The sequence below is a fragment of the Pipistrellus kuhlii genome, unplaced genomic scaffold (assembly GCF_014108245.1).
Source record: "Pipistrellus kuhlii isolate mPipKuh1 unplaced genomic scaffold, mPipKuh1.p scaffold_m20_p_1, whole genome shotgun sequence".
NCBI classification, from domain to species: Eukaryota; Metazoa; Chordata; class Mammalia; order Chiroptera; family Vespertilionidae; genus Pipistrellus; species Pipistrellus kuhlii.
The window spans coordinates 171923521-171947740 of NW_023425404.1; the positions used below are offsets into that span (position 1 = coordinate 171923521).

The following is a 24220-nucleotide window of genomic DNA, read 5'->3' on the forward strand; positions in this document are numbered from 1 at the left end:
AACCAGGAATCATCGCTTATCAACAGCGTTTGGCGAATGATTAGCATATGATCACACCAGAGCAGTAACTGGGTATATTGTCCCATGGTGTGATTTTCCATAGCAGTTTAAAGTGCTGGCCCTTGTTCCCACATGTGCTAAGCTGCTCCCCAGCTGTGTGCATTTGTTTACTCACGGTGATTGGTGAATGCACACGTTTATTAGACCTATTCAGTATAAATTTAAAATTACTGTAAAGCATATAGAAAACTCTGTGAAATTAAACTTTCCATCATACTTAATTTTAATTACACAAGCATGTCTACATAGGTAAAAACAGATTAATTTGTCAATTTTTAACATACGCATTCAGAAAACCTACTTTATTATATAATGGACTTTTGGCTTTAAAGGATATCCCCTTGCCTGAATTAGTTCATTATTTTGAAGCTTTACTGTATATAATATATTAAAAGAAAAGATTATGAAATTATATATCAGTATGGCATGACTCCTTTTAAAAAATATGAAACACATTTTTAAAAATACTAGAGATGGGGGGAAGGAGATATATGTATTATTTTCAACAATAAAGATTTTAAAAAATTAAAATTAATAAAAAGTATTAGAGTCTGACAAGAATGTTAGCAGTAGTTTTTTCTAGCTGAATGAATCTGATGGTTAATGATATTTTTCTTTAAAGAACATTGCTTCTGTTATTCTGGAAGGAAAAATTATATAATGTATTTTTTTTAAAAATTGATTTTTAGAGAGAGAAGAATAGAGAGGGGGGGGGTGGAAGAAAGAGAGAGGAGAGAGAGGAACATTGATTGGTTGCTTCTCATATGCACCCCAACCAGGGATCAAACCCAAAGCCTTGTTATATAAGCCCTGACCGGGAATTGAACCTTTGACTTTTCTGTGCATGGGATGATGCTTAATAAACTAAGACATACCAGCTAGGGCAAAATTATTTTTCTTAATCCTTAGTTTGCTCTTGAAAATAATTTACTATGGTGCTTATTTTAAAGTATTATGTAATTATCAAAGAAAAAGATCATTGCATATATGTTAATATCTGATACTTTTGTCTTAGGTTTGGAGTTGTTCAGGATGTTTCTGTATATTTCACATGCCCTGTATCCAGAAGTGGGCTAAAGACAGCCAGTTTCTGGTATCTTCTTTGACAGATGACGATTTTGGAAGGAGAGATTATCCCTGGCCTTGGTAATTTTTCTAATTTTGGAATATCAAGTTGTAAAATAAATGAAAATGTGGTTCATAAGTTGCTTTATTGGCAGTCTTATGAAGATATGGGGCTTGGTAATGGCTTTTATTTCCCACTAATTAAACATTATTCAGACTTTATTTTTCCCCTGCAAAACGTTCTTTTCTATAAGACTGGAATTCTTCATGATTCTGGCACTTCCTTCCTGGTGTTCATATTAGTATTCATTAATATCACATTGTATAAAACTGTCATCTAACATATTTTGATCATAAGCTTTTCAATTTTATCTCCCAAATCTCTCAAAACTATAGATGTATATTACTCAATATTATTATTTTTCTACATTTATTTTATATGATTTATTCATGATTTGATCTTGAACTTCTGTAATATTTCCAGAAAGAGTTGGGGAATACAAATTTTATAAATCTGCTAAATAAAGACAATAAAAATTTTACTCACACTGGCAACCAAAAGGGTAGATTTACTGTCAAGGTAATGATGCAGAAATTTCAGGGACTCTGTGTGGTCACATAAATAATCACTTTCGTAACTAATTTTATATTTGTAATTTTCAGTTCTTTCTCTTAACAAAGGCCCCTAGATTATATAAGATTCAGGATTTAGAAAATCTGAATCCGCATTAGACCTCTTGTTACCATAGCTGATACACAAGATTGAGCAAAAGTAGGTTTGCCATTGTTCGTATGGAAAATAATGTACTAATAATTAATGCAAGAAAAAACTCTGTGTTTCGCATATTTGTAATTGTAAACTGTCCCATTATCTCAGGAAATTATATTGGATAAAGCTGTCCTAGATGGTTGAAATTTATTTTAGTAAAATCTTATTTTTCACTAATATAAAAATGGATCAGAGTGTCTTACATAGAGCTAATTGAATGTACCATATTGCTAAGTATATATATATATTCCTGCCTCTTGTATCACTTTTTAAAATGAAGTTAACTTCTGTAATTCTTCTTTGTAGTCCAAAATGTAGGTTTGAGTACAAACGATCTGACACACCTAGTAGGTACTATTGCTATTGTGGAAAAGTTGAAGATCCACCTTTAGATCCGTGGCTTGTGCCTCATTCATGTGGCCAAGTATGCGAGAGAGAATTTAAACCTCCTTGTGGCCATAAATGTTTGCTCCTCTGTCATCCAGGTACGTTATATATTACATTTATAATTGTTTGGGGGTGGTTATTTCTTCTTAAGTTGAGGCAAAAAAAAATTGTGAAAGTTGAATTAAGAACTTAAGTTTACAGAATTAAATATTGAAAGGGGATGCCTTTTAAAGTATAAGTAAGGAAAGCTTTAGAAATCAATAATAGGTATGGGAATCGGAAGTTATCTTTGACCTCTGATTTTTTTTTCTCCCCTTTTATTGGATTCTAGGGCCCTGCCCTCCTTGTCCAAAGATGGTCACAACTACTTGTTACTGTAAGAAAGCAAAACCCATCCCTCGTAGGTGCAGTACCAAGGAATGGTCCTGTCAGCATGCATGCGGGCGGAAGTTGCTTTGTGGACAGCATAAATGTGAAAATCATTGTCATGCAGGTGAAAGACCATACCTTTTAGTCAAAGTGCAAGCAGTCTCTATTGCTTTTATAACGTATCAGTGCTGATTTATAATTGTGATTTTAGGAAGTTGTCTGCCCTGTCCAAGAGTTAGTAGGCAAAAGTGTGTCTGTGGCAAACAAGTAACTGAAAGAAGCTGTGCAAGTCCACTGTGGCACTGTGATCAAGTGAGTGTGCATGCATTTTGAGGGTGTGGGTGTTAAAGAATACGGAAAACATAATCAGAAATGATAATCGGGGTTTAGCTCATTTGATTTCGTTGGATAAAATGAAAGGAAGAATAGTAACTTAAATTAATTATATTCACATTTTAGGAAACTTTTCCAGTTTAATATTATAATTTTTTAAAAAAAAAACTAATAGTTGAATTTTAGATTCAGTACATATATATACTCTCTTTCTTGCTAGCTCTTTCTCCCTTTCTTTAAACAATACCCCTCCTCACTTCTTGAGTTAATCCAATTGAGTAAGTAGAATTGATTTTACAGGTTGTTTTTCCTAGAATTGGCATGGTTTTATTACCATTTGGAAATCTTTGGTGGATGACCATATGAAGCTGTATATACTTTTTTCCTGTATTATATTTAAAAAATATCCTCTTTGGTGCATAGAAATGTGTGTATAAGTATGTATATGTATGTATGTGTATATACTGTATATGTGTATGTATGTGTTGTATTTATGTATTTACTAGAGGCCTGATGCACAAAATCCATGTAAGAGTAGGCCTTCCTTCCCCTGGCTGCTGGCACCAGCTTCCCTATGGCACCCGGACGGGGGCTCCGGGACCCAGGACCCAGGCTTCCCTCACAGAGGAAGGCCCTGCCCACCCGCTGTGCCCGCTGTCAGTTCCAGCCTCGTTGGCTTGCCTGGGCCCTGGCAGCTCCGGCTTCGTCTGGAAGGTTGTCCGGAAGGACATCCAGTCTAATTAGCATATTACGCTTTTATTATTATAGATATATGATACCTAAGTGGGAAAAACAAATTATGAGGAATATAAAAAGTTGCTTGTGATTGAAAAATGGGTTATGTACAAAGAAAAAATGGATTATGTAAATACAAAGTCTTTTTTGTTAACTTTTAAGTTTTTCACTAGTGCTTATTTTATTTTAGGTATGTGGGAAAACCTTGCCATGTGGTAATCATACATGTGAGCAAATTTGTCATGTTGGTGCTTGTGGAGAATGCCCTCGATCTGGGAAAAGATTCTGTCCATGTCAGAAGTCAAGTAAGACTATTCTTATACCTTTAATGGGATATTTTTTATGCTAACTAGAGTACTTTCCTCATTAGATTTCTCTGAATTCATAATGTAGTTTCAATAATTATACACATTTAATGTTAGATTTCTGTACATTTGGATGAGAAGACAGTATAACATGTTTAACCTCAGACTTTGGAATCAGGCATATCTGGGTTCAAATTCCACCTTCATAAACTCTGATTTTCTCAATACAATGATGGTACCTTCTTTGTAAGACGTTTGTGAGAATTAAATGGTAAAATGCTCATAAAACTGTAATGCCTACCATATAAAGGAAACCTAATCATTACAGGCTATAGTCATTATTATGTATTGGGCTATAAGTGAATTTAATTTCGGTTGCTTTGAGTTAAAGGCATGAAGGGCTGTAGACTCTGTACCAATGCCAGCACACATGCTCATAAGATTATTGCCATTACTTGTCATGTTTATGTAGAAGGTGAGTTTCATTATGTTTTTGAATCTAATTCTTTTATCCAGTGAGGTTAAGGGCAAATTGTTTTTGTAATTATATTGTGGAATTCTTCATAGAGGTTATATGACATTATTTCTTCAGATAAGTACTTCTGAAATAGCTCATAATTGTGCTTCTTGAAGTAACTTGTCATATGTCAAATTTTGTTTAATTTTACATTAACTTCACAAATATTAGGGGTTATTTTTATTAAAGTTAACTTTTCCAATAGTTACATAGATGCAAAACTTCATAGTCTGAAAGGGCTGTCATTCTTCAGGGAGTCAAAAGAACAAGGCATGTTGTTAGTGCTTCATAATAATGTATGTTACTATTTTTTTTTCTTTTTTTTTTTTTAATATGTTTTATTGATTTGTACAGAGAGGAAGGGAGAGAGATAGAGAGTTAGAAACATCGATGAGAGAGTCATCGATCAGTTGCCTCTTGCACACCCGCTACTGGGGATATGCCCGCAACCAAGGTACATGCCCCTGACCGGAATCGAACCCGGCACCCTTCAGTCCTCTATCCATTGAGCCAAACCAGTCTCGGCATGTATGTTACTATTAACATTGATTTTTTTTTTGTCTGCTTTTAGAGTTTTCTTTGCCTTGTACAGAAGATGTACCAACTTGTGGAGATAGCTGTGACAAATTGCTTGAATGTGGAGTCCATAGATGTTCACAGCGTTGTCACCGAGGTCCTTGTGAAACATGTAGACAAGTTAGTCATCTCCTATAATAATTACTTTTAAGAGCTCTCTATTTTGTCACATGGGATTGTTCTGTAATTGTTTTTCATTACTTAGTTTTATAAATACATATGTGATGACCTGAATGAGTTTAGTGATCTAATGTGTATCGTGAAGAAGCATGAGAGTATGCCACCAATCAAGTCCAAAAATCACCTTTTGTTTGATTTTGCTTGGTTCAAGTTTGAACTTTGCATTTTTATGGTCCAGAGTGAGGTTATTTGTTCCCAGTAGACATTCAAAGCAATGATGAATTAGGCTTAGTGATGAATATATATATATATATATATATATACACACACACACACACACACACACACACACACACACACAAACATATATGTCACCTTGGATAGGACCATACTACCAAGTCAACAAATTAGCTTACAAGATAATCCAATTTTCTTGCTTTACTGAAATAAGATGTGGAGATGTCATGGTATAACCACATATAAGTGATTTTAATGTGTGGTATTTATTTAGTATTAAATTCCTACTAAGTTTAATAATGAAAATTCCTATGAAGTCTTTTTTGGAACACAGTAAGATGCAATTATTTTAGGAAATTCTGCTTTAGTTTTGGTAAAGTCTTCCTTTCATACACGTTTGCTCTTGAAACTTTCCTCTTTCATTTTTTCAAAAATTTTTTTGTGTGTATATGTGTGTATTACTGATTTTAGAGAGTGAGAGGCAGAGAGAGAGAGAGAAACATCAGTGATGAGAGAGAATCATGATCGGCTGCCTCCTGCAGCCCACACTGGGGATCAAGCCCAAAACTTAGGCGTGTACCCTGACTGGGAATCAAACTGTGACCTCCTGGTTCATAGGTTGATGCTCAGCCATTGAGCCACACTGACTGGGTTCCTTCATTTTTTAGTAATTATAAAAATGGGCAAGGTGAAAAAAAATCATGTTAACAAAAGTTAGTTTTAATAGCATTTATTTGATTCTTACAGGAAGTAGAAAAGCAATGTCGCTGTGGAAAGCATACAAAACGAATGCCATGTCATAAACCTTATCTCTGTGAAACTAAGTGTGTTAAGATGCGTGACTGTCAGAAGCATCAGTGTAGGAGAAAGGTATGTGTAATAACCTGGGGACATTGCTTTAAAAATTCTTTGAATTTTTCCTCTGTAGGCCTATGTAAGCACCACCTTGACATTCTGTGCTTCTCATATGAAATATTAATACATATTCTAGATTAATCCTAATGGTTTATATAAGTGGGAAATCTTACCAAGATTTTTAAAAATATATTTTTATTGATTTTTACAGAGAGGAAGAGAGAGGGATAGAGAGTTAGAAACATCTATGAGAGAAACATCAATCAGCTGCCTCTTGCACACCCCCCACTGAGGATGTGCCCGAAACCAAGGTACATGCCCTTGACTGGAATCGAACCTGGGACCCTTCAGTCTGCAGGCCCACGCTCTATCCACTGAGCCAAACCGGTTTTTGGCTTTATCAAGATTTTTAAATGAAAGAGACTTTTTTAATCTCGTGCATAATTTTCTCAGCTTGTTTCTTAAGTGACTTTTGTTCCCTGACTTTAAAATATCATAGCAATGTTAAGAGTGATAGTTCATTTGCTGGCTTAATCTTTATTGTTTAACTCTTATTTACAGACACTTGGTTCAGTCTATGGTCAACTGGATTATTTTATTGAGTTTGTAGATTTGCAGTTTTTTTTTTGGAGGGTCCTCTTTATAATTATGAATTATCCCTCTATCTCTGATAAAATTCCTATTGAAATATAGTGATTTCAACTATCTTTTGCTTAGTGTTAGCATAGTAAATCTTTTTCATTCTTTTTTAACCTATTCATACTTTACGTATAAAGTAGTTTTCTCTTAGACAGCACTTAGATATTGTATTATCCTAGCAGAATAATCTTTATTATTTAATTGGGGTTAGATCACTTACATTTAATGTGATCTTTAATATGGTTGGATTTAAATGCCATTTTACTATTTTTTATTTGCCTATCTGTTCTTGATTCCTTTTCTCTTTTTCTAATTTCTATTTTATTGAGTGTTGCTCTTCAGTAATTCTATTTTTATCCTTTATTTGACTCATACATTTTATACCCATGTGTTTTATAAACCCCAAATAATGATATTTTTATTTTTGCTCTAACTAGTCAGATATCTTTTAAAGAGATTGAAAAAGTAAGAAAAAATAGTCTTTTATAATTTACTAGAGGCCCAATGCATGAAATTCATACAAGGGGCTTGGCCCTCACAGCCATGGTGGCTTACCTCTGCCTTTGCAGCCCCAGCTTCATCCTAAAGGTGGTCTTAAAGGACATTCAGAAGGACATTCAGAAGGTTATTCAGCTGTCCGGTCTAATTAGCATGTTACGCTTTTATTATTATAGATTGTCAGACTCATTATTTTTTATGTTTTTCAGTTTTTTTCTATTAACTTAGGTTTCTGTCTGCTTTCATTTTCTATCTGAAGGACTTCCTTTAACATTTTTTGTAGTGCTGGTCACTATTTCAATTTTTGTAAAAGATCTTTAGCTTTTATAAAATATCATTAGTTTGTGAAAAATACTTTTACTGTGGAATTCTAGTTTGACATTTTTTTCTGCATTTTTTAAGATGTTGCTCCACTATCTTTTAGTTTGCATTTTCCCAACAGAGGGTGTGTGCTGTGATTATGTTTGTTTCTCTGTTTGTTTCTCTGTTTCCTTTGGCTATTTAAAATTTTTTTTTCTCATTACCAGTTTTTAGCAATTTGTGGTATTCCTTGGTATAGCATTCTTCATGTTTCTTTAATCTTTTGTTGTTGTTGAGTTTCTCAGATCTGTGGGTTTATATGTTAATCAATTTTTTGAAATTTTCAGTTTTTATTTCTTCAAATGTTTTCCCCCTACCCATTGCCTTCCTAGACTGCATTATGTAATATTATGCTTTTATTGAAGTCTCACAACTCACTGATGCTCCATTTATTAATTTTAGTTTTTAAAATTTGTGTTTTAGTTTATAGGGATTTGTCTTCAAGTTCCTTAATTTTTGCTTTTTCTAATCCATTTTTAAAAAAAAATCAAATCCTATGTTTATTCATCTCAGGTATTATAGTTTTTCATTTCTGAGAGTTGGGTTTGGGTCTTTTCTCTATCTTCCATGTCTGTCACATACTTTGTCTGATTTCCTAGTTGCTTAAGGCAGGAGTATAAATCCTGTCATTGTTTATTCCACCTTGGTCAGAAACAGAAGTGTCTAAAAAGCTTATTCAGCTCATGGACCACAAAATTTCTTTTCACACACTGTTACTAGCAAAGTGATAGACACATAATCTTAGTAAATATTTGTCTGATTGAGTGAACTATTTTGACTTTTAATGGCTTTTCAATAAAGTATATTTTGTTTTGTGCTATTTTTAAATTATTTTTGAAAATATATTTTATTGATTTTTTTTTTTTTAAAGAGAGGAAGGGAGAGGGGTAGAGAGTTAAAAACATCAATGAGAGAGAAACATCAATCAGCTGTACATGACCTTGACAGGAATCAAACCTGGGACTCTTCAGTCCGCAGGCCGACACTTGATCCACTGAGCCAAACCAGTTAGGGCTTGAGCTATTTTTATATACTGAAACTCGTTCTTAAAGTAGGTTTCAACCCTAAGTTTCTTTAAGATAATTATAGTCTTCATTTCTCTCCAAAATTTGGATAGATGAGAAGTCAAGGAGGGAATTAGAATAGCAAGGTGGACTGTAAGTAGTTGGCCTTTTGTTCATGAATGAAAATTGGGACAAGTCATAGACGGGTATATTTCTTACAAACAGATTGGAAATCAGGAAAGTTATAAAAATTAGAAGCAAATAGCCTAATCTCATTTTTTTCTCCATTAGTTAATCTCTGATTTCATGACTTAAAAATAACTGCTAAACCAGTGGTCAGCAAACTGCAGGTCGAGAGCCACATGATGCTCTTTGGCCCCTTGAGTGTGGCTCTTCCACAAAATGGCACTATTTTGAAGAAGTGGTGTTAGAAGAAGTTTAAGTTTAAAAAATTTGTGTCTCAAAAGAAATTTCAATCATTGTACTGTTGATATTTGGCTTCTGTTGACTAATGAGTTTGCTGACCACTGTGCTAAACTAATCTATACATTTAACTGGCAATATTTTAACTAAATTTTTAAAATAATCAGATCAATTGTTTGCCTGAATTGACTATAGGATTTGACCAGATCTATTACTTTGGTTAATGTTGTCAGTCTCTACATAGATAAGTAGAAATGAAAGTATCAGAATGTTTTAAGAATAATGAACTGAAATGCAAGGAAATTTAGCTTGATTTTAGTAAATTAGAATATTCTCTACTTAAACTTACAAGTTCTTAATATGGCATGTCTACTTATCAGAAGAATGTTAATATTTTTTTATTACTTTTATTCTTATACTAGAGGCCCGGTGCATGAAAATTCTTTTTAAAAAAAAAATATATTTTATTGATTTTTTACAGAGAGGAAGAGAGAGAGAGAGCGACCGAGAAACGTCGATGAGAGAGAAACCTTGACCAGCTGCCTCTTGCACACCCCCTACCGGGGATGTGCCCGCAACCAAGGTACATGCCCTTGACCGGAATCGAACCCAGGACCTTTCAGTCCGTAACCGACGTTCTACCACTGAGCCAAACCGGTTTCGGCGCATGAAAAATTTTGCACTGAAGTGGGAGGTCTGGCCTTTTCCCTCTCACAGTCTGGGTGCCCTCAGGTGCAGGAGGCGACTGGGCGATCAGGGGAAGGTGACGCCCCATCACACCTCCGCTGCTGCCACTGTTGGCAGTGCAGGCCTTGGCTGGCCCTGGTTACCTGAGCCTCCGACAGCTCTGGGCGTCTGGGCAGCCACCATCCGAGGCTTGCTGCCCCTTGGGCTGGCCGTGGGGGGCTATAGGGCTGCGGGGACTGGGGTCCTGCCTGAGGGTGGACCTGGCCTTGCTGCTTGCCTGCCACCCTGACGAGGCTGAGGGGACTGGGCGCCACCATCTTGTGGCTGTGGGCACTGCCATCTTTGAGGGTGGGGCAGTCACTTATCATATTCCCTCCTTATTGGCTGTGGGCACCACTATCTTTGAGGCAGTCAATTAGCATATTGGCTGTGGGTGCCACCATCTTTACGGCAGCATGAGGGTCAATTAGCATATTCCCTCTTTATCAGATAGGATTGAAAAGAGGTACAGTGTTTTTTGCTTTCCACAAGTTCTGTGAATATCTAGTAATGACATTTATATTATGCATGCTTTTTAGCTGACCTGTTATTTATATATTGCTTTCTCTTCAGTGTTGTCCTGGAAACTGTACACCTTGTGATCAAAATTGTGGACGGACTTTAGGTTGTAGAAACCATAAGTGTCCATCTGTCTGCCACAGAGGTAAAATTTAACAGTAGTTGTATTTTCATGTTGTATTTACATAGTGTTTTTTAGGTTAATAGAGAACTTTCACATTTATTACCTTAGTTTGTCCTCTTAATAACTTTGAGAAGGTAGGGCAGTTGCCAAGATCATGATTTTATGGATAAGGAGATTAAAGTTAAGAGGGTTCAGTGACAAATGTACACAGAAATACCTAGTAACCAATATAGCGAAGATTTAAACCCATGTCTTCTGTATATAAAAGCTTTGTTATTTTATAACACCATGTTGTTTCCTTCCTTCCAATCTTCCCCACAGAATTTTTGAATTAATAAATATGTTCTTACGTTTTTCAGTTTTACTTTGAATTTTAGACGTTTTTCTGGAATTAAGTTTAGTAAGGAATTGAATACATCTTAAGCCAGTAGTTCTCAAACTTTTTCACCTCAAGACCTCTTTACAATCTTTTGGGACCCAAAGAGCTTTTGTGAATGTGGATTTTACCTATTGATATTTATTATATTTTAAATTGAAATAAAATGTAATGATACTTATTATTTTATTTAAAAATAGCAGTAAAGCCCCACTACTTCTTAATATAGTAACTTTTTTTTGTGAAAAATAACTTTTCTGAAAAAAATTTAGTGAGAATGGTGTTTTTTACATTTTTGCAAATGTCTTTAATGTCTAATTTAATAGGAGATGGCTGGAATTACAGACCTGATTTGAATTCAATCTCTTTTGATATCACTTGTCATATAGCTTCTGGAAAGCTCTATGTATGCATGTGAGATCTTGAAGGAGTCTCAGGGATGCCTAAGTTATTAGACATTAAAAACTGAGTTAACTTTACCCATTTGGTATGTCAATATGAAATGGAATTTACTAAATTATGGTATAAGGTAGTGGTAAGAGCATGGACTAAGGGTAAGAAGTCTGGACTTAGGGTTCAAGTCTGGATTCTGCTGCTTAGGGGCTTTATGACCTGGGACAAACTATTGTTTTCCTTTGTGTTTATGTGCATGTTAGATTTTTTAGTTAATGTCTTAATCCTCTCAGAGATTTTACAAAGCATATGGCACTATTGTTGTTTAACATAATAAGGAAACTGTCCAAGAGACTATAGGCCCAAGGTCATAAAACTAGTTGTAGGGTCAGGATGTGAATTCAGACTTTAATGATATTTCCATTATGTCACACTTGAGGCCCCGTGCACGAAATTTGTGCATTGGGGGCGGGGAGGGGGGAATAGTCCTTCAGCCTGGCCTGTGCCCTCTAGAGTCCAGGAGTCCTGGGAGGATGTCTCACTGATGGCTTAGTGGGCCTAAGCCATTAGTCGGACATCCTTAGCATTGCCATGGAGGCGGGAGAGGCTCCCGCCACTGCTGCTGTGTGTGCCAGCCAGGAGCCTGGTTTCTGGCTGAGTGGTGCACCTGCTATGGGATTACACTGATCACCAGGGGGCAGACGCTCCTGCATTGAGCGTCTGCCCCCTGGTGGTCAGTGCACATCATAGTGACAAGTCATTCAACTATTCGGTCATTTGTATATTAGCCTTTTATTATGTAGGATTGCCTCCCCATTAGGAAAAGTGACAGATTCCATTAACCCTAAAAAGGATCTATTTTCCTTTATAGTCATATTACATCATTAACTCAAATTTAAATTCCATTAACATTCTTTGCATTAATCATTAATTTATTCAAGTTTTTTGCCTTGGATGCTCAGTACCAGGCACTGGGATTACATGAGTGAACGATATTAAGAAATGTCTGCTTTTATGGAACTTTTTTTTAACTCTCCCTCAGAATACAAATAACTAATCAAATTCATATAGAATATCAGTGTTGCCACGTATAGAAAGGAAATGAGAGTAAAATTAAAATGGTGACAGTGGGAATGGTATACCCTATTTTATATAGCGTGATCAGGGGATGACTCTGAGAGGACGACATTTGAGAGAAGACCTGAGAAGTGCGAGATCAAGCCCCGTGGCAATAGGGGAGGGTAATGTTCTGGCAAGAAAAGAGCAATTGCAGCAGCCCTGAGACAGGAGCACTTGAAGGAACTGCAAAGAGCATGGGAGAGGTGCTCAGGGGGACAGATGGTCGGAGATCAGGTCAGAGAGATGGTGCGATAAAGATAGCTGGGGACAGGAGAATATGTATAGGGTCTTGTAGGCTATTTTTAAAATACTGGCCTTTAAGTAGAAAAGAAATTGGATCTGTAGTTTAGAATTTTCTTACCAAGAAAATATCAGTCCTACTTGATTTTTACCTATATATTTTTTTGAAATCCTCACCCAAGGACATGTTTTTATTGATGTTTTCATTGATCGTACTATTGATGGGCATTTGGGTAGTTAAGTGAATTTTAACTTTCAGCCCCTTTTTTCAGGGAGTTGCTATCCTTGCCCAGAAACTGTAGATGTGAAGTGCAGTTGCGGTAATACAAAGGTGACAGTACCCTGTGGCCGAGAACGTACCACAAGACCACCCAAGTGCAAAGAGCTATGTAGGTTGGTATGAAGCTCTGCACAAACTTATATTGGTGTCTTACCAATTTAAATTCATATTGATTTTTAACATTGTTAATATTTTCAATTTTGCTTTAATGTATTTAAATACTAATATTCACAGTATATTCTTATTCTGTATAGAATCACAAGATATATAAACTGATGATTGCACTTTAAATATAATTCTTCAACGATCAGAATAATTTAAAAGTTGTACTTTATGATTTAGTCGCCCACCAACTTGCCATCATACAAGTCAAGAAAAACATCGCTGTCACTTTGGCTCTTGTCCTCCATGTCATCAACCTTGCCAAAAAGTGTTGGAGAAATGTGGTCACTTGTGTCCTGTTCCATGTCATGATCAAGCATTAATAAAGCAAACTGGCAGGGTAAGGAAACAATATTCTGACGAGACAGTGAATTGCTGTGGGTCATATTTTCTGAATTTTTCTTAGTCATTCAACAAGCAGTAAAGAAGTACTTATTTGGTATTGAGCACTGTGATAGGAGCTGGGGTATAAAGAAACCAAGACTTGATCTTTCGTTTTAAGAAGTGTACAGTATAGAAAAGGAGAGAGACCAGTAAACAAATATTTGCAAATAAAGTGTGATAGTCATTTTATCTTCAAGATAGAGATAAATTAGGCAGTTTTTCTTCACATATGTTGTTTAGGCTTATAGGTATCTTTTAGTTTCCTCAAAAATTCACTCACATTTTTAATATATTTATTGAGTTCTTACTATGTAAGTATTCTTATCAGTGCTAGGAAGACAACAGTGAACAAATAATGGAGATTACATTCAGCTGGTGGAAGGTAGAGTTTACAATTCTGTTTCTCATTCTCCCTTTGGCCTATGACTGTAGTTGGCAAACTTCAGCTCACGAGCCACATGCGGCTCTTTGACCCCTTGAGTGTGGCTCTTCCACAAAATATCACAGCCTGGGAGAGTCTATTTTGAAGTGGTGTTAGAAGAAGTTTAAGTGAAGAAGTTTAAGTTTAAAAAATTTGGCTCTCAAAAGAAATTTCAGTTGTACTGTTGATATTTGGCTCTGCTGACTAATGAGTTTGCCAACCACTGGCCTATGAGAAGTGAAGGAGGCTAAACTACCAATGTTCTGGTATTAAAATTCTGGAGTCTGCCTCAGTTTTTAATACCAAATGTTTTTAGAGAGGAGCAAGCTGATAGAATGCGGATGGAATGGAATATTTCAGTAAATACCATTTGTTGATTTTTTTGAAAAGTATTCAACCTGTTTGAGTGGAGGATACATGGTAAATTTTCTAAGATTCTTTGAATGGCCATGTGGTTTTATCCCTCTGACGTAAAATTGTTATGCATTTTACTTGTAGCACCAGCCTACAGGCCCTTGGGAACAATCTTCAGAGCCAGCATTTATTCAGGCTGCTTTACCTTGTCCTCCATGTCAAGTTCCTATTCCTATGTAAGTATTAAAATTTTACTTTTAAAAAATACCTTTGACAGCCGGGACCGGTTTGGCTCAGTGGCTAGAGCGTCGGCCTGTGGACTGAAAGGTCCCGGGTTCGATTCTGGTCAAGGGCATGTACCTTGGTTGCGGGCACATCCCCAGTAGGGGGTGTGCAAGAGGCAGCTGGTCGATGATTCTCTCTCATCGATGTTTCTAACTCTCTATCCCTCTCTCTTCCTCTCTGTGAAAAATCAATAAAATATATTAAAAAAAAATACCTTTGACATAGTTCAAAGTGTATCTTAAAAATATATATATATATATATATATATATATATATATATACACACACACACACACACACACACACACACACACACACACATATATTAATTTCAGAGAGGAAGGGATAGGGAGAGAGAGAAACATTAATGATGAGAGAGCATTATTGATCAACTGCATCCCACATACCCCACCCAGGGGATCGAGCACACAACCCAGGCATGTGCCTGACCAAGAAATCGAACCAAGACCTCATGGTTCATAGGTCGACGCCTCAACCACTGAGCCATGCCGGCCAGGCTCAAAGTATATCCTAAGTTACCTTTTCCCATATTCTTTGTTCAATTCATCATTTTAGGCCTAGCCTATAAGCTAGTTAGTTCTCTGTCATTAGCTTCATTCTTGTCCACATGCATTTTGCTTACTGCTTAAAAACTTCCTCTAGATTTCTTATTTGAGTTTACCACTAGCTAGTGTTCGATGCCCTTCTTAGCTTTTATAGCAACTGTGCTTACAATTACAATAATATATCCAGTTTTCCTGACTGATTCCCATACTAGTCTGTAAGCTTCTTGAGGACAAAGGGAAACCGGGTTCTATGTAAGACACACATAAAGGAGAGTGTTTGAGGGAAATACTGAAAACGAAAGGAAGTGTCTAGCAAATGACCTGGACTGAGCCAAATCTGGGGTAATAGAGAATCCTGGAATAATTCATACTTCCAGCAGAGGTTATGGAATATAGGGGAAAAGAAAGCACAGAACTATGAACCAACATACAATTACAAAAGGGGCTGTTGTTTATAATTGAAGTTTCAAATAGAATATTCGTGTGTCTGTGTATTGGTATTTTAAAGAGAGGGTTCTTGTTTTCTGTACTTTTCAAAGCTCTCACTCCTGTTTTGTCCTTGCACAACTTTCCTTTCAGTTTGAATAGCATGTAGTATATTTTTATGTATTGGTTGGGTAATCAGGTTGGGAGGCAGAATTTTAATTGGGAGCTATAGTCACTAATAGGGTGATTTTAGTCAGTAGATTTATTGGAGGGGCGAGGTATAGTTAGCAAAGAGATTCTTTATGTACATATTCAACTAGTAATTATTAGAGTCTTTTCTTTTATTGAGGACTTGTATTTATTTCATGAGGGACCAAGTTGTCTATAATATCTCTTACTAGATTTGAGTTATTAGTGATTATCAATAGCCTAAATTTTTCCTTTTGGGGAAACAGAAGAAGAGACGCTGATATTTTGATTCATAGGCACTAAAATTGACATATTGTAGTCAATTACCTTTGAATTCCTTAATCTGTTTTATAGGAAGACTATTTAACATACATGCTATATAGAATCATTTCACTGCCCTAAACATGCCCTATATCATGTTTATCCCTTGCCTCCCACCCCTTGAATGTCTAGGAAACCACTGTTGTTTTTTTATTTTCTTTATAGTTTTGACTTTTCTGGAATGTCATATAGTTGGAATCATACCGTATGTAGTCTTTTGAGACTGGCTTTTTTTCTTAGAAATATGCATTTAAGATTCTTCCAGGTCTTTTCATGGCTTCACAGCTCATTTCTTTTTATCACTGAATATTATTCTACTAGAAGCTCAATGCATGAAGATTCATGCTATAATGAGCTTTCTTTTTCCTGGCTGCCGGCACCGTCTTTCCACTCCAGCCCAGCCCCTTTTCCCTCAGGCCCTGGAGCCCCCTCTTTCTGCTCCAGTCCTGCCTTCCCACACTGCCCAGAGGCCCTGAGAGTCTGGGGGTGGAGCAGAATGCAAGCATCCTGCCCCATCACTAGGTGCCTGTGTATGCAAATCAACCACCATCTTTGTTGTGTTAATTTGCATATTACTCCTGATTGGCTGGTGGCATAGCAGAGGTAAGGTCAATTTACATGATTGTCTATTATTAGGTAAGATTTTATGGATGTACCACCGTTTCTCTCTTCACCTGTTGAAGGCCATTTTTGTTGCTTTCAAGTTTTAGAAATTATTAATAAAGTTGCTGTAAACATTTATGTGCAGTTTTTTGAATGGCCATAGGTTTTCAACTCATTTGGGAAAATATTTAGGAGGGCAATTGCTGCCTCATATGGTAAGCATATGTTTATTCTGTAAGAAATTGCCAAACTTTATCACTTTGCATTCGCACCAGCAATGAATGAGAGCACCCGTTGCTCTATATCCTTGCTAGTATCTGGTATAGTCAGTGTTTTGAGTTTTAGCCATTCTGATAGATGTGCTGTAGTATCTCATTTTAATTAGCAGTCCTCTAATGACATAGGATGTTGAGCATCTCTTTTCATGTGCTTATTTGCCATCTGTATGTCTTTTATTATTTGTCTGTTCTCTGTTCATTCAAATTTTGTTCACTTTTTAAATAGGTGTTTGCTTTCTTATTGTTGAGTTTTAAGAGTTCTTTTATATTTTGGATACAAGTATATGTTTTCCAAGTATATCTTTACCAAGTATATGTTTTCCAAGTATTTTCTCCAGCCTGTGGCTTATCTTTTCATTTAATACTTTTAAATGTTTACAGAGAAGATGTTTTAGGTTTAATGAAGTTCATCCAACATTACCATTTTCTTAGATATAATATCATGGTTTTGATATTATATCTAAAAAGTCATGACCAAACTCAAAGTCACCTAGATTTACTCCTGTTTTATAGTTTCACATTTCACATTTAGGTATGCTACCCATATTGAGTTAACTACTGTGAAAGGTATAAGGTCTGTCTGGATTTTTTTCTGTTCCAGCACCAACCATTTGTTGAAAAGACTATCCTTCCTCCATTCAGTTGCCTTTCTTTTTTGTCAAAGATCAGTTCACCATATTTGTATGGCTGTATTCTGGGGCTCTCTGTTCTGTTCCAGTATCTATTTGTCTATTCTTTCACTAAATACCCTCTGCTTTGATCACTGTAGCTTTCTACCCTCAATATAAGTCTTGAAGTTAGATAGTGTCAGTCCTTTGACATCATTGTTCTTCAGTACTGGGTTACCTGTTCGGGGTCCTTTGTCTTTTCATATAGAGCTTAGAATCACTGTGTTGATATCCACAAAATAACATGGGTTGACTCTGCATAGAGTAGGGAAGAAGAAATATCTTAACAATATTGCACTTTCCTATCAATGAACATGGAATATATCTCCATTTATTTAGATCTATGATTTCTTTCATGAGTAATTTTCCTCATATGGATCTTGTATATATTTTGTTAGATTTATACCTAAGTATTTATCTTTTTGTGCTAATATAAATGGTGGTATGTTTCATGTTTTTAATTCCCAGTTGTTCATTGCTGTTTTATAGAAAAGCAATTAGCTTTTGTATATTAACTTTGTGTCCTGCGGTGTTTTTATAATTACTTATTTCTTTATGTGTTTATTTTTTACTCTTAATAAAACAATTAATAGAATTAGCATCTTTGCTTTGGGTGTTCTTTTGAAGAATTTGTAATGTTTTTATTTCATTTTATTTTTTTCTTGCAGGCAGTGTCTTGGGAAGCATGAGGTAAGTTAATAGGTACAAGTTTTGTTATTTTTATTGATTTTAGAGAGGAAAGGAAAGGGAGAGAAAGAGAAACATCAGTGATGAAAGAGAATCATTGATTGGCTGTCTCCTGCATGCCCCCTACTGGGGATTGAGCTTGTAACCCCTGCATGTGCCCTTGACCAGAATTGAACCTGGGACCCTCGGGTCCACAGGCTGATGCTCTGTCCACTGAGCAAAATCAGCTAGAGCTAGGCACAAGTTTTAAGTAAAACTTGTCATCTGTATTTTCTTATACTAGGATTATTAGAAATAATGAAGTCTAAGTATTGTTATTTCAGTGTTTTAAAGGCAACAGTTTGTCTACTAATTTTAAAAATACAGGGTGTGGCAAAATACTATAAAGCTACTTTTGCCACACCCTGTATACATGTTCTTATTTGCAAATTAGTTTATGAATATGCATTTACTACAGAATCATATTGCATTTCCCTTTTAGAAATATTTTGCTTCTTGGCATTCATTTTTTGCATATTTTTTTGGATAGATTACTTTGGTTTTGATCATTATCATTAGTGAAAATATTTCAAACCTTTGAGAAACTTGATAACAGAGTTAGTTGTTTTGGAAACATGGGTCTTGGAGGTGTGTGTGTTTGTGTGTATGTGTTGTGCTGATTTTCTTTTTTTTTTTTTAAGGTGAGTCCACTTCCATGCCATGCTGTAGGACCCTACTCCTGTAAGAGAGTTTGTGGACGAACCTTAGATTGTCAGAATCATGTGTGTATGAAAGAATGCCACGAAGTAACTGAAACTGAAGCCTGCATTGGCAAAAATAAGGTAATGTCCTTAAGTTGAATGTGTAAACACTTACATATCTCTGAATTTGGTTTCAAATATTTTTAAAGCCTGACACATGAAATATGATGCTCATAATTTTAATAAATTCCCAAACTTCAGTTGGAAGTAAAGTAAATAGCATCACAGATGTGTGTGTGTGTGTGTGTGTGTGTGTGTGTGTGAAATTCAGTAAAAGCATTTTATAAGCCTATGAAAAATTGACTCTAAAAATTGCTCTTTTATAAAGAAAAACAAATAGAGCCAATTAACTTTTAAATGATATTAAATTTTAATTTTTAAAAGTAATTCATGTTTTTTCTTGGGCTTTCATTTTATAGGGAATCATAATAGCAAGTGTGCTTAAAGAGGAATAAGTAAAAAGTTTTAAGTTTCATACTTACTAAGTGACATTAAATGAACAAATGTTTAAGTTACTCATATGAATTGTGTTATTGAAAATTTCAATTGCATTGTTAGGTTTTTTGGTCTGTCTTTTGGCAATTGTAGTGTATGACAGCATAAATATCCATAGCATCATTCCTGCTCATATGTAGACATAGATGTAAATGAGTTAGGATTTCCTCATTAGCCCATGTGTTGGTCATCAATAAAAATGTAGTCATGATAAAATGAAAGAGTATTGGAATTATTAAATCAAGCTAATAAATAACTTTATTTAAAACTACCTTAAGGTATAGCTGCTATTAGGCATCCCTCGAGGTTTTCAGAACATCAAATGAGTCAGAAAAAATTTGTTTTTAAGAGCTAATATGACAGTGATTGGAGAATTCTCTTGACTATTGCTTCCTGGGCAGTGGATGTGGCAAATTATAAGATATTTTGGGTTAACTTTGCAATCACTGTAATTTATATATGAAACAAAATAATTCCAGAAACTTAAAAAAAAAATTTTCTTACCATATCTCAATTGTGACCCATTGGAGAAATACTCTTAGTATGTGTCTCTTGACCCAAATACCTTTGGAATTTTTAATACAGTTTTCTGCTTTCAGTTGTAGTATAGAGCCTATAACACAGCAGGTATTTAATAAGTATTTATAGAATTGACTAGACTCAAAGTTCTTTGGCTTATTTGCTCTTCTCTGGTATCCTTGCCTGACTTTACAGTCAGGTCCAATGGAGGCTATTCTATGCAGTAGCTCTAATTGTTACAATTAGCAACAGATATTCCCGTTGTCTAATTCATTGGTGATAGTGAGTGGAACTGTGGTTGAAAGGGAAATGTTTGAGGCTGATGACAATTGAAATGGTATGTATTTCCCAAGCAAATGTGGGACAGATATCTTTTGAAGTGCCTGTAAGAAGAAATTGACTAATTGGGAAAGTTTTTTTTGGGGGGGGGGGAGGAATTTATCAACAAAAATACATAAAAAATAAAAAATATATGTAGATACATAATCACACCTACATATATTTCTATACCAGTGGCCTAGTGCATAAAATTCATGTAGAGGAGAGGGGGGGTGTCCCAGAGCACAGCCTGCACCCTCTCCAATCTGGACCCCTTGGGGGATGTCTGACTGCTGGTCTAGGCCTGATGTTGTTGGACATCCCTCTCACAATCTGGGACCGCTGGCTCCTAACTGCTCGCCTGCCTGCCTTCCTGATCGCCCCTAACCACTCTGCCTGCTGGCTTGCTCGCCTTTAACTGCCCCTTCTCCACCAGCCTTCTTGTCCCCAACTACCCCCTTTGCCGGCCTGATCTTTTTCAACTGCCCCCCTCTGCCAGCCTGATCACCCCCAACTGCCTTCCCCTCCTGGCCTGATTGTTCCTAACCGCCTCTGCCTTGGCCCTGCCAGCATGGCTTTGTCCAGAAGTTTTCCTGGTCTAATTAGCATATTACCTTTTCATTAGTATAGATTATTTTGTATTTTATAGATCCTTGCCACTTAGAGTGTTGTCTGCAGCCCAGCAACATTGGCATCATCTGGAATCTTACTAGAAATGCAAAATCTCAGATCCCACCTTAGCATTTTAATAATATTCCCAAGTGATTGATAATGCACAGAAATGTTTGAGAACACTGCTAAAAGCAGTGTGTGCGATGTGTCATGTTTCATTGATTTAAAAACAAACAAATTTCATTATAATTATTAAACTTGCTAAGAGACTAGAATTTAATTATTCCAACCAATAAGAAGAAAGGATAATTCTATAATGTGATAGAGGTGTTATTGCTGCATGACAAACATATTACCCTATATAAATATCAAATGAACATCTTAACACCTTAAATTTATACAATACCAATTATGTTTCAAAAAAATGAGAAAAAAGTTTCATTTATCAGGATTAATACCCAAATGTTCATTCTGTATTTCTTCTCACCACCCCATTACTTATAATTAGGATTGCTCTCCTCTGCAGATTTCCAGAAAGTTGGATGAATTGAAAAAAAAACCTCATTTTAAAAACTGATAATAAAAAATGTTGAACCTTTAAGACTTTGTGTTCATATCTTTAGATCTTTTATTTGATCTCAGTATGATATGTGAAATTCAACCCTATCCTGTAATAAAAACTTTAGCCTTCTTTAGTAGACAGATTCTACTTAAATTATTACTAGAGCAGAGAGGTGACTTGTTAAGTTGCAAGTTTAAAATTGAGATAATATTTATTTGTACTAAATGTAATTTAGTTTTGCCTTATTGAAGTGCATTAAAAATAAATTAAACTAGTAGTCATTCTCCTTTTTTTCCTCTATATGTGTTTTTTTCCTTTAGCAAGATGAGATGACTATTTCCAGAACATTGAATCCTTCTTTAGTTTGATGATTATTGTACTTGTTGGGTATAAATGAATTGATAATGTCTTACTATGTATTTTTTTTTTCCCCTGCCAATGACTACTCTTTAGGAAGTAATTTATGTTTTTATTAGAGCTTTAATGTATTCATGTCCATTTTAAAGGTGAGGCAGTTTGATTTAATCAGGTTTGTATACATAGAAATCTTTGTGAATAATGGTCATATTGATAAATCTTGCTATTTTTCATTTTGAATATTTTTAAGCTGTATTTCTAAGAGCTGCAGAAATACTGGCGTATGTAAATTTTATAACTACTGTGTAGAAATGTTAGACTTTGGAATGTAGGTGATTTATTTCCTTGCAATTTGGCAGGCTGGTCCAGAATGCCTCCAGTGTGAGGAAGGGTGCTCTAAACCACGGCCCGGGGGCTGTCCTCATCCATGTGTTCTGCCGTGCCACCCTGGAGAGTGTCCTCCTTGTGTTCAGATGCTTAGAATAAAATGTCACTGCAAGATCACAACCCTATATGTGGAATGTAGGTAAGAAGACTGAAGAAATATTGTTCTGCTGAAATTATGTTTGTGATATCCTTTTATAATTCAGAACTCTTCATATGTAGTATACTGTAAGGAATATGTTTTCAGTGGTTGTGTTTAGACTCTAGAGAACTAGATTTTCCTAGTGACCGGGAGGCAATGTAGACTATTTCCCCTTGTAGATACTGCACCCTTTTTTAACCAGGGCATTTCTGAGTTTTTTCCATTTGGGGATCTATAAGATTTTGTTAGGAAAAAAGTTATAAAACTGCTTTAAAAAAGAAAAAAAGGAGAAGCATTCCTATAAACAGTGTGTTCAAATAACAATGTCAAACTAGAATTTCATTGGATCAAAAATTGACGTACACATAATTACTTAAGTGTAAATTTTAAATTGTAGATTTAAAAGGTAGGTTTTATTTATTACAGATGTCGCTGTTGTGGCATTTATTATACAAGGATGTGACCTTTATATTTTCCTTATTTTAAAAAATGCAGGTTAATTATGGCCAAACTCATTGAGCTTCTTTTCATCCAAGTGTATAAAGTGGGCTTTTGAAAAGTCTGATTTACTCAAAGTTAAATTTGGGAATATAATTTTATTTCTGATTTTTTTTTTTTAAGCATAAATGCTTTTTGAAAAAATGGCCTGTTCATTTTATCTTAAATTTGTTTTTGTCACTTGCACTCTAGTTTCATGCTTTGTAAAAGTGTAAAAGTCAAAATTATTTTGTTGATATTTAAAAAAATAAAATAACACTATAATTTTTAGCTTTAGAATTTTTGTAGGGGGAGTTAAGAGGGCAATTTTGCTTTATTAATGGGTGATATTGATAAAAAGGGATTGTTTTCTTTGTTCTTGCAAGGTCTTGCATTTTTTTCTTTTCTCTTCTCTTCATCGTGTAGTCTTCAAAAGCTGCCTTTCTTTTCCTTTTTACCTTCAGTTCATGGCTCGTTGGTTGTTGTGCACTTTTCCAAGTCTCTTCCTTGTAGTTAATGCTCTGATTACTAAGACTTTTTTGTGCTTTTACACTGAGGGTTGACTTTCTTTTTCTGTAGTGATGTTAGCTCCCTGTCTTTTCTGTTCAGTTTTTCCAGAACTTCACTGACTTCTTGAAAAGATTTCCTATGGGAGCTTGAGAAATAGCTCTGCTAGGAATTGATACTTACTTTTCTACTTACAGGTAATTTGAAGCTTGTAGATATTTCTGTCTTCTAGTTATTCCAAGGTCATGGAATTTGAATGATTTTGTTATTAATGAGCTGAATGGTTTTTTTTTTGAATGTTTGGATGCAATTGGATTGACATGGTTTCCATTGTCTCAGCTATCCAGAGTTCCTTTCCCTTTCTTGAATACATATTTAAAATAAATGTTTTTATACAGAATCCCTTACTTTTGGTATTCTGATAATTTTATTTGCTTTAATTCAACTAATTATTTTATAAGCCATCTTTTCCTTTTAGTTCTTTTCTGCTTCATGTGTATTTATTCTTGGGAATTAAATATAAAAGATGCAGAGCTTGCAAAGTAGGTAATTTTTCCTAATTTATAGAGAAACAGGAATAATATGATTTTAATCCATAAGTTCAGAGGTGAGCACCATACTTGTAAGAATGAAATATACAATGTTTAGTAGAGCTAGCATAAAAACTTTGTGATAGTAAATGAAATTTTAACAAGAAAATTGTGTATGTTAGTGTACACTCATAGATATAATAA

General features: G+C 35.3%; 1 protein-coding gene across 2 annotated transcripts in view; it reads left to right on the forward strand.

The window, feature by feature from the left end:
- Positions 1-24220, forward strand: part of NFXL1 (nuclear transcription factor, X-box binding like 1) — a 44352-nt gene that overhangs the window by 8738 nt on the left and 11394 nt on the right. For both annotated transcript variants that reach the window (XM_045572853.1, XM_045572850.1), the window contains exons 5-18: positions 1076-1206; positions 2201-2379; positions 2613-2774; positions 2862-2962; positions 3909-4023; positions 5112-5236; positions 6221-6343; positions 10552-10642; positions 13022-13142; positions 13372-13531; positions 14495-14586; positions 18355-18376; positions 19054-19194; positions 22336-22502. In XM_045572853.1, the coding sequence (XP_045428809.1) occupies positions 1076-1206; positions 2201-2379; positions 2613-2774; positions 2862-2962; positions 3909-4023; positions 5112-5236; positions 6221-6343; positions 10552-10642; positions 13022-13142; positions 13372-13531; positions 14495-14586; positions 18355-18376; positions 19054-19194; positions 22336-22502 (1730 nt within the window). The remainder of the gene's footprint in view (positions 1-1075; positions 1207-2200; positions 2380-2612; positions 2775-2861; positions 2963-3908; positions 4024-5111; positions 5237-6220; positions 6344-10551; positions 10643-13021; positions 13143-13371; positions 13532-14494; positions 14587-18354; positions 18377-19053; positions 19195-22335; positions 22503-24220) is intronic.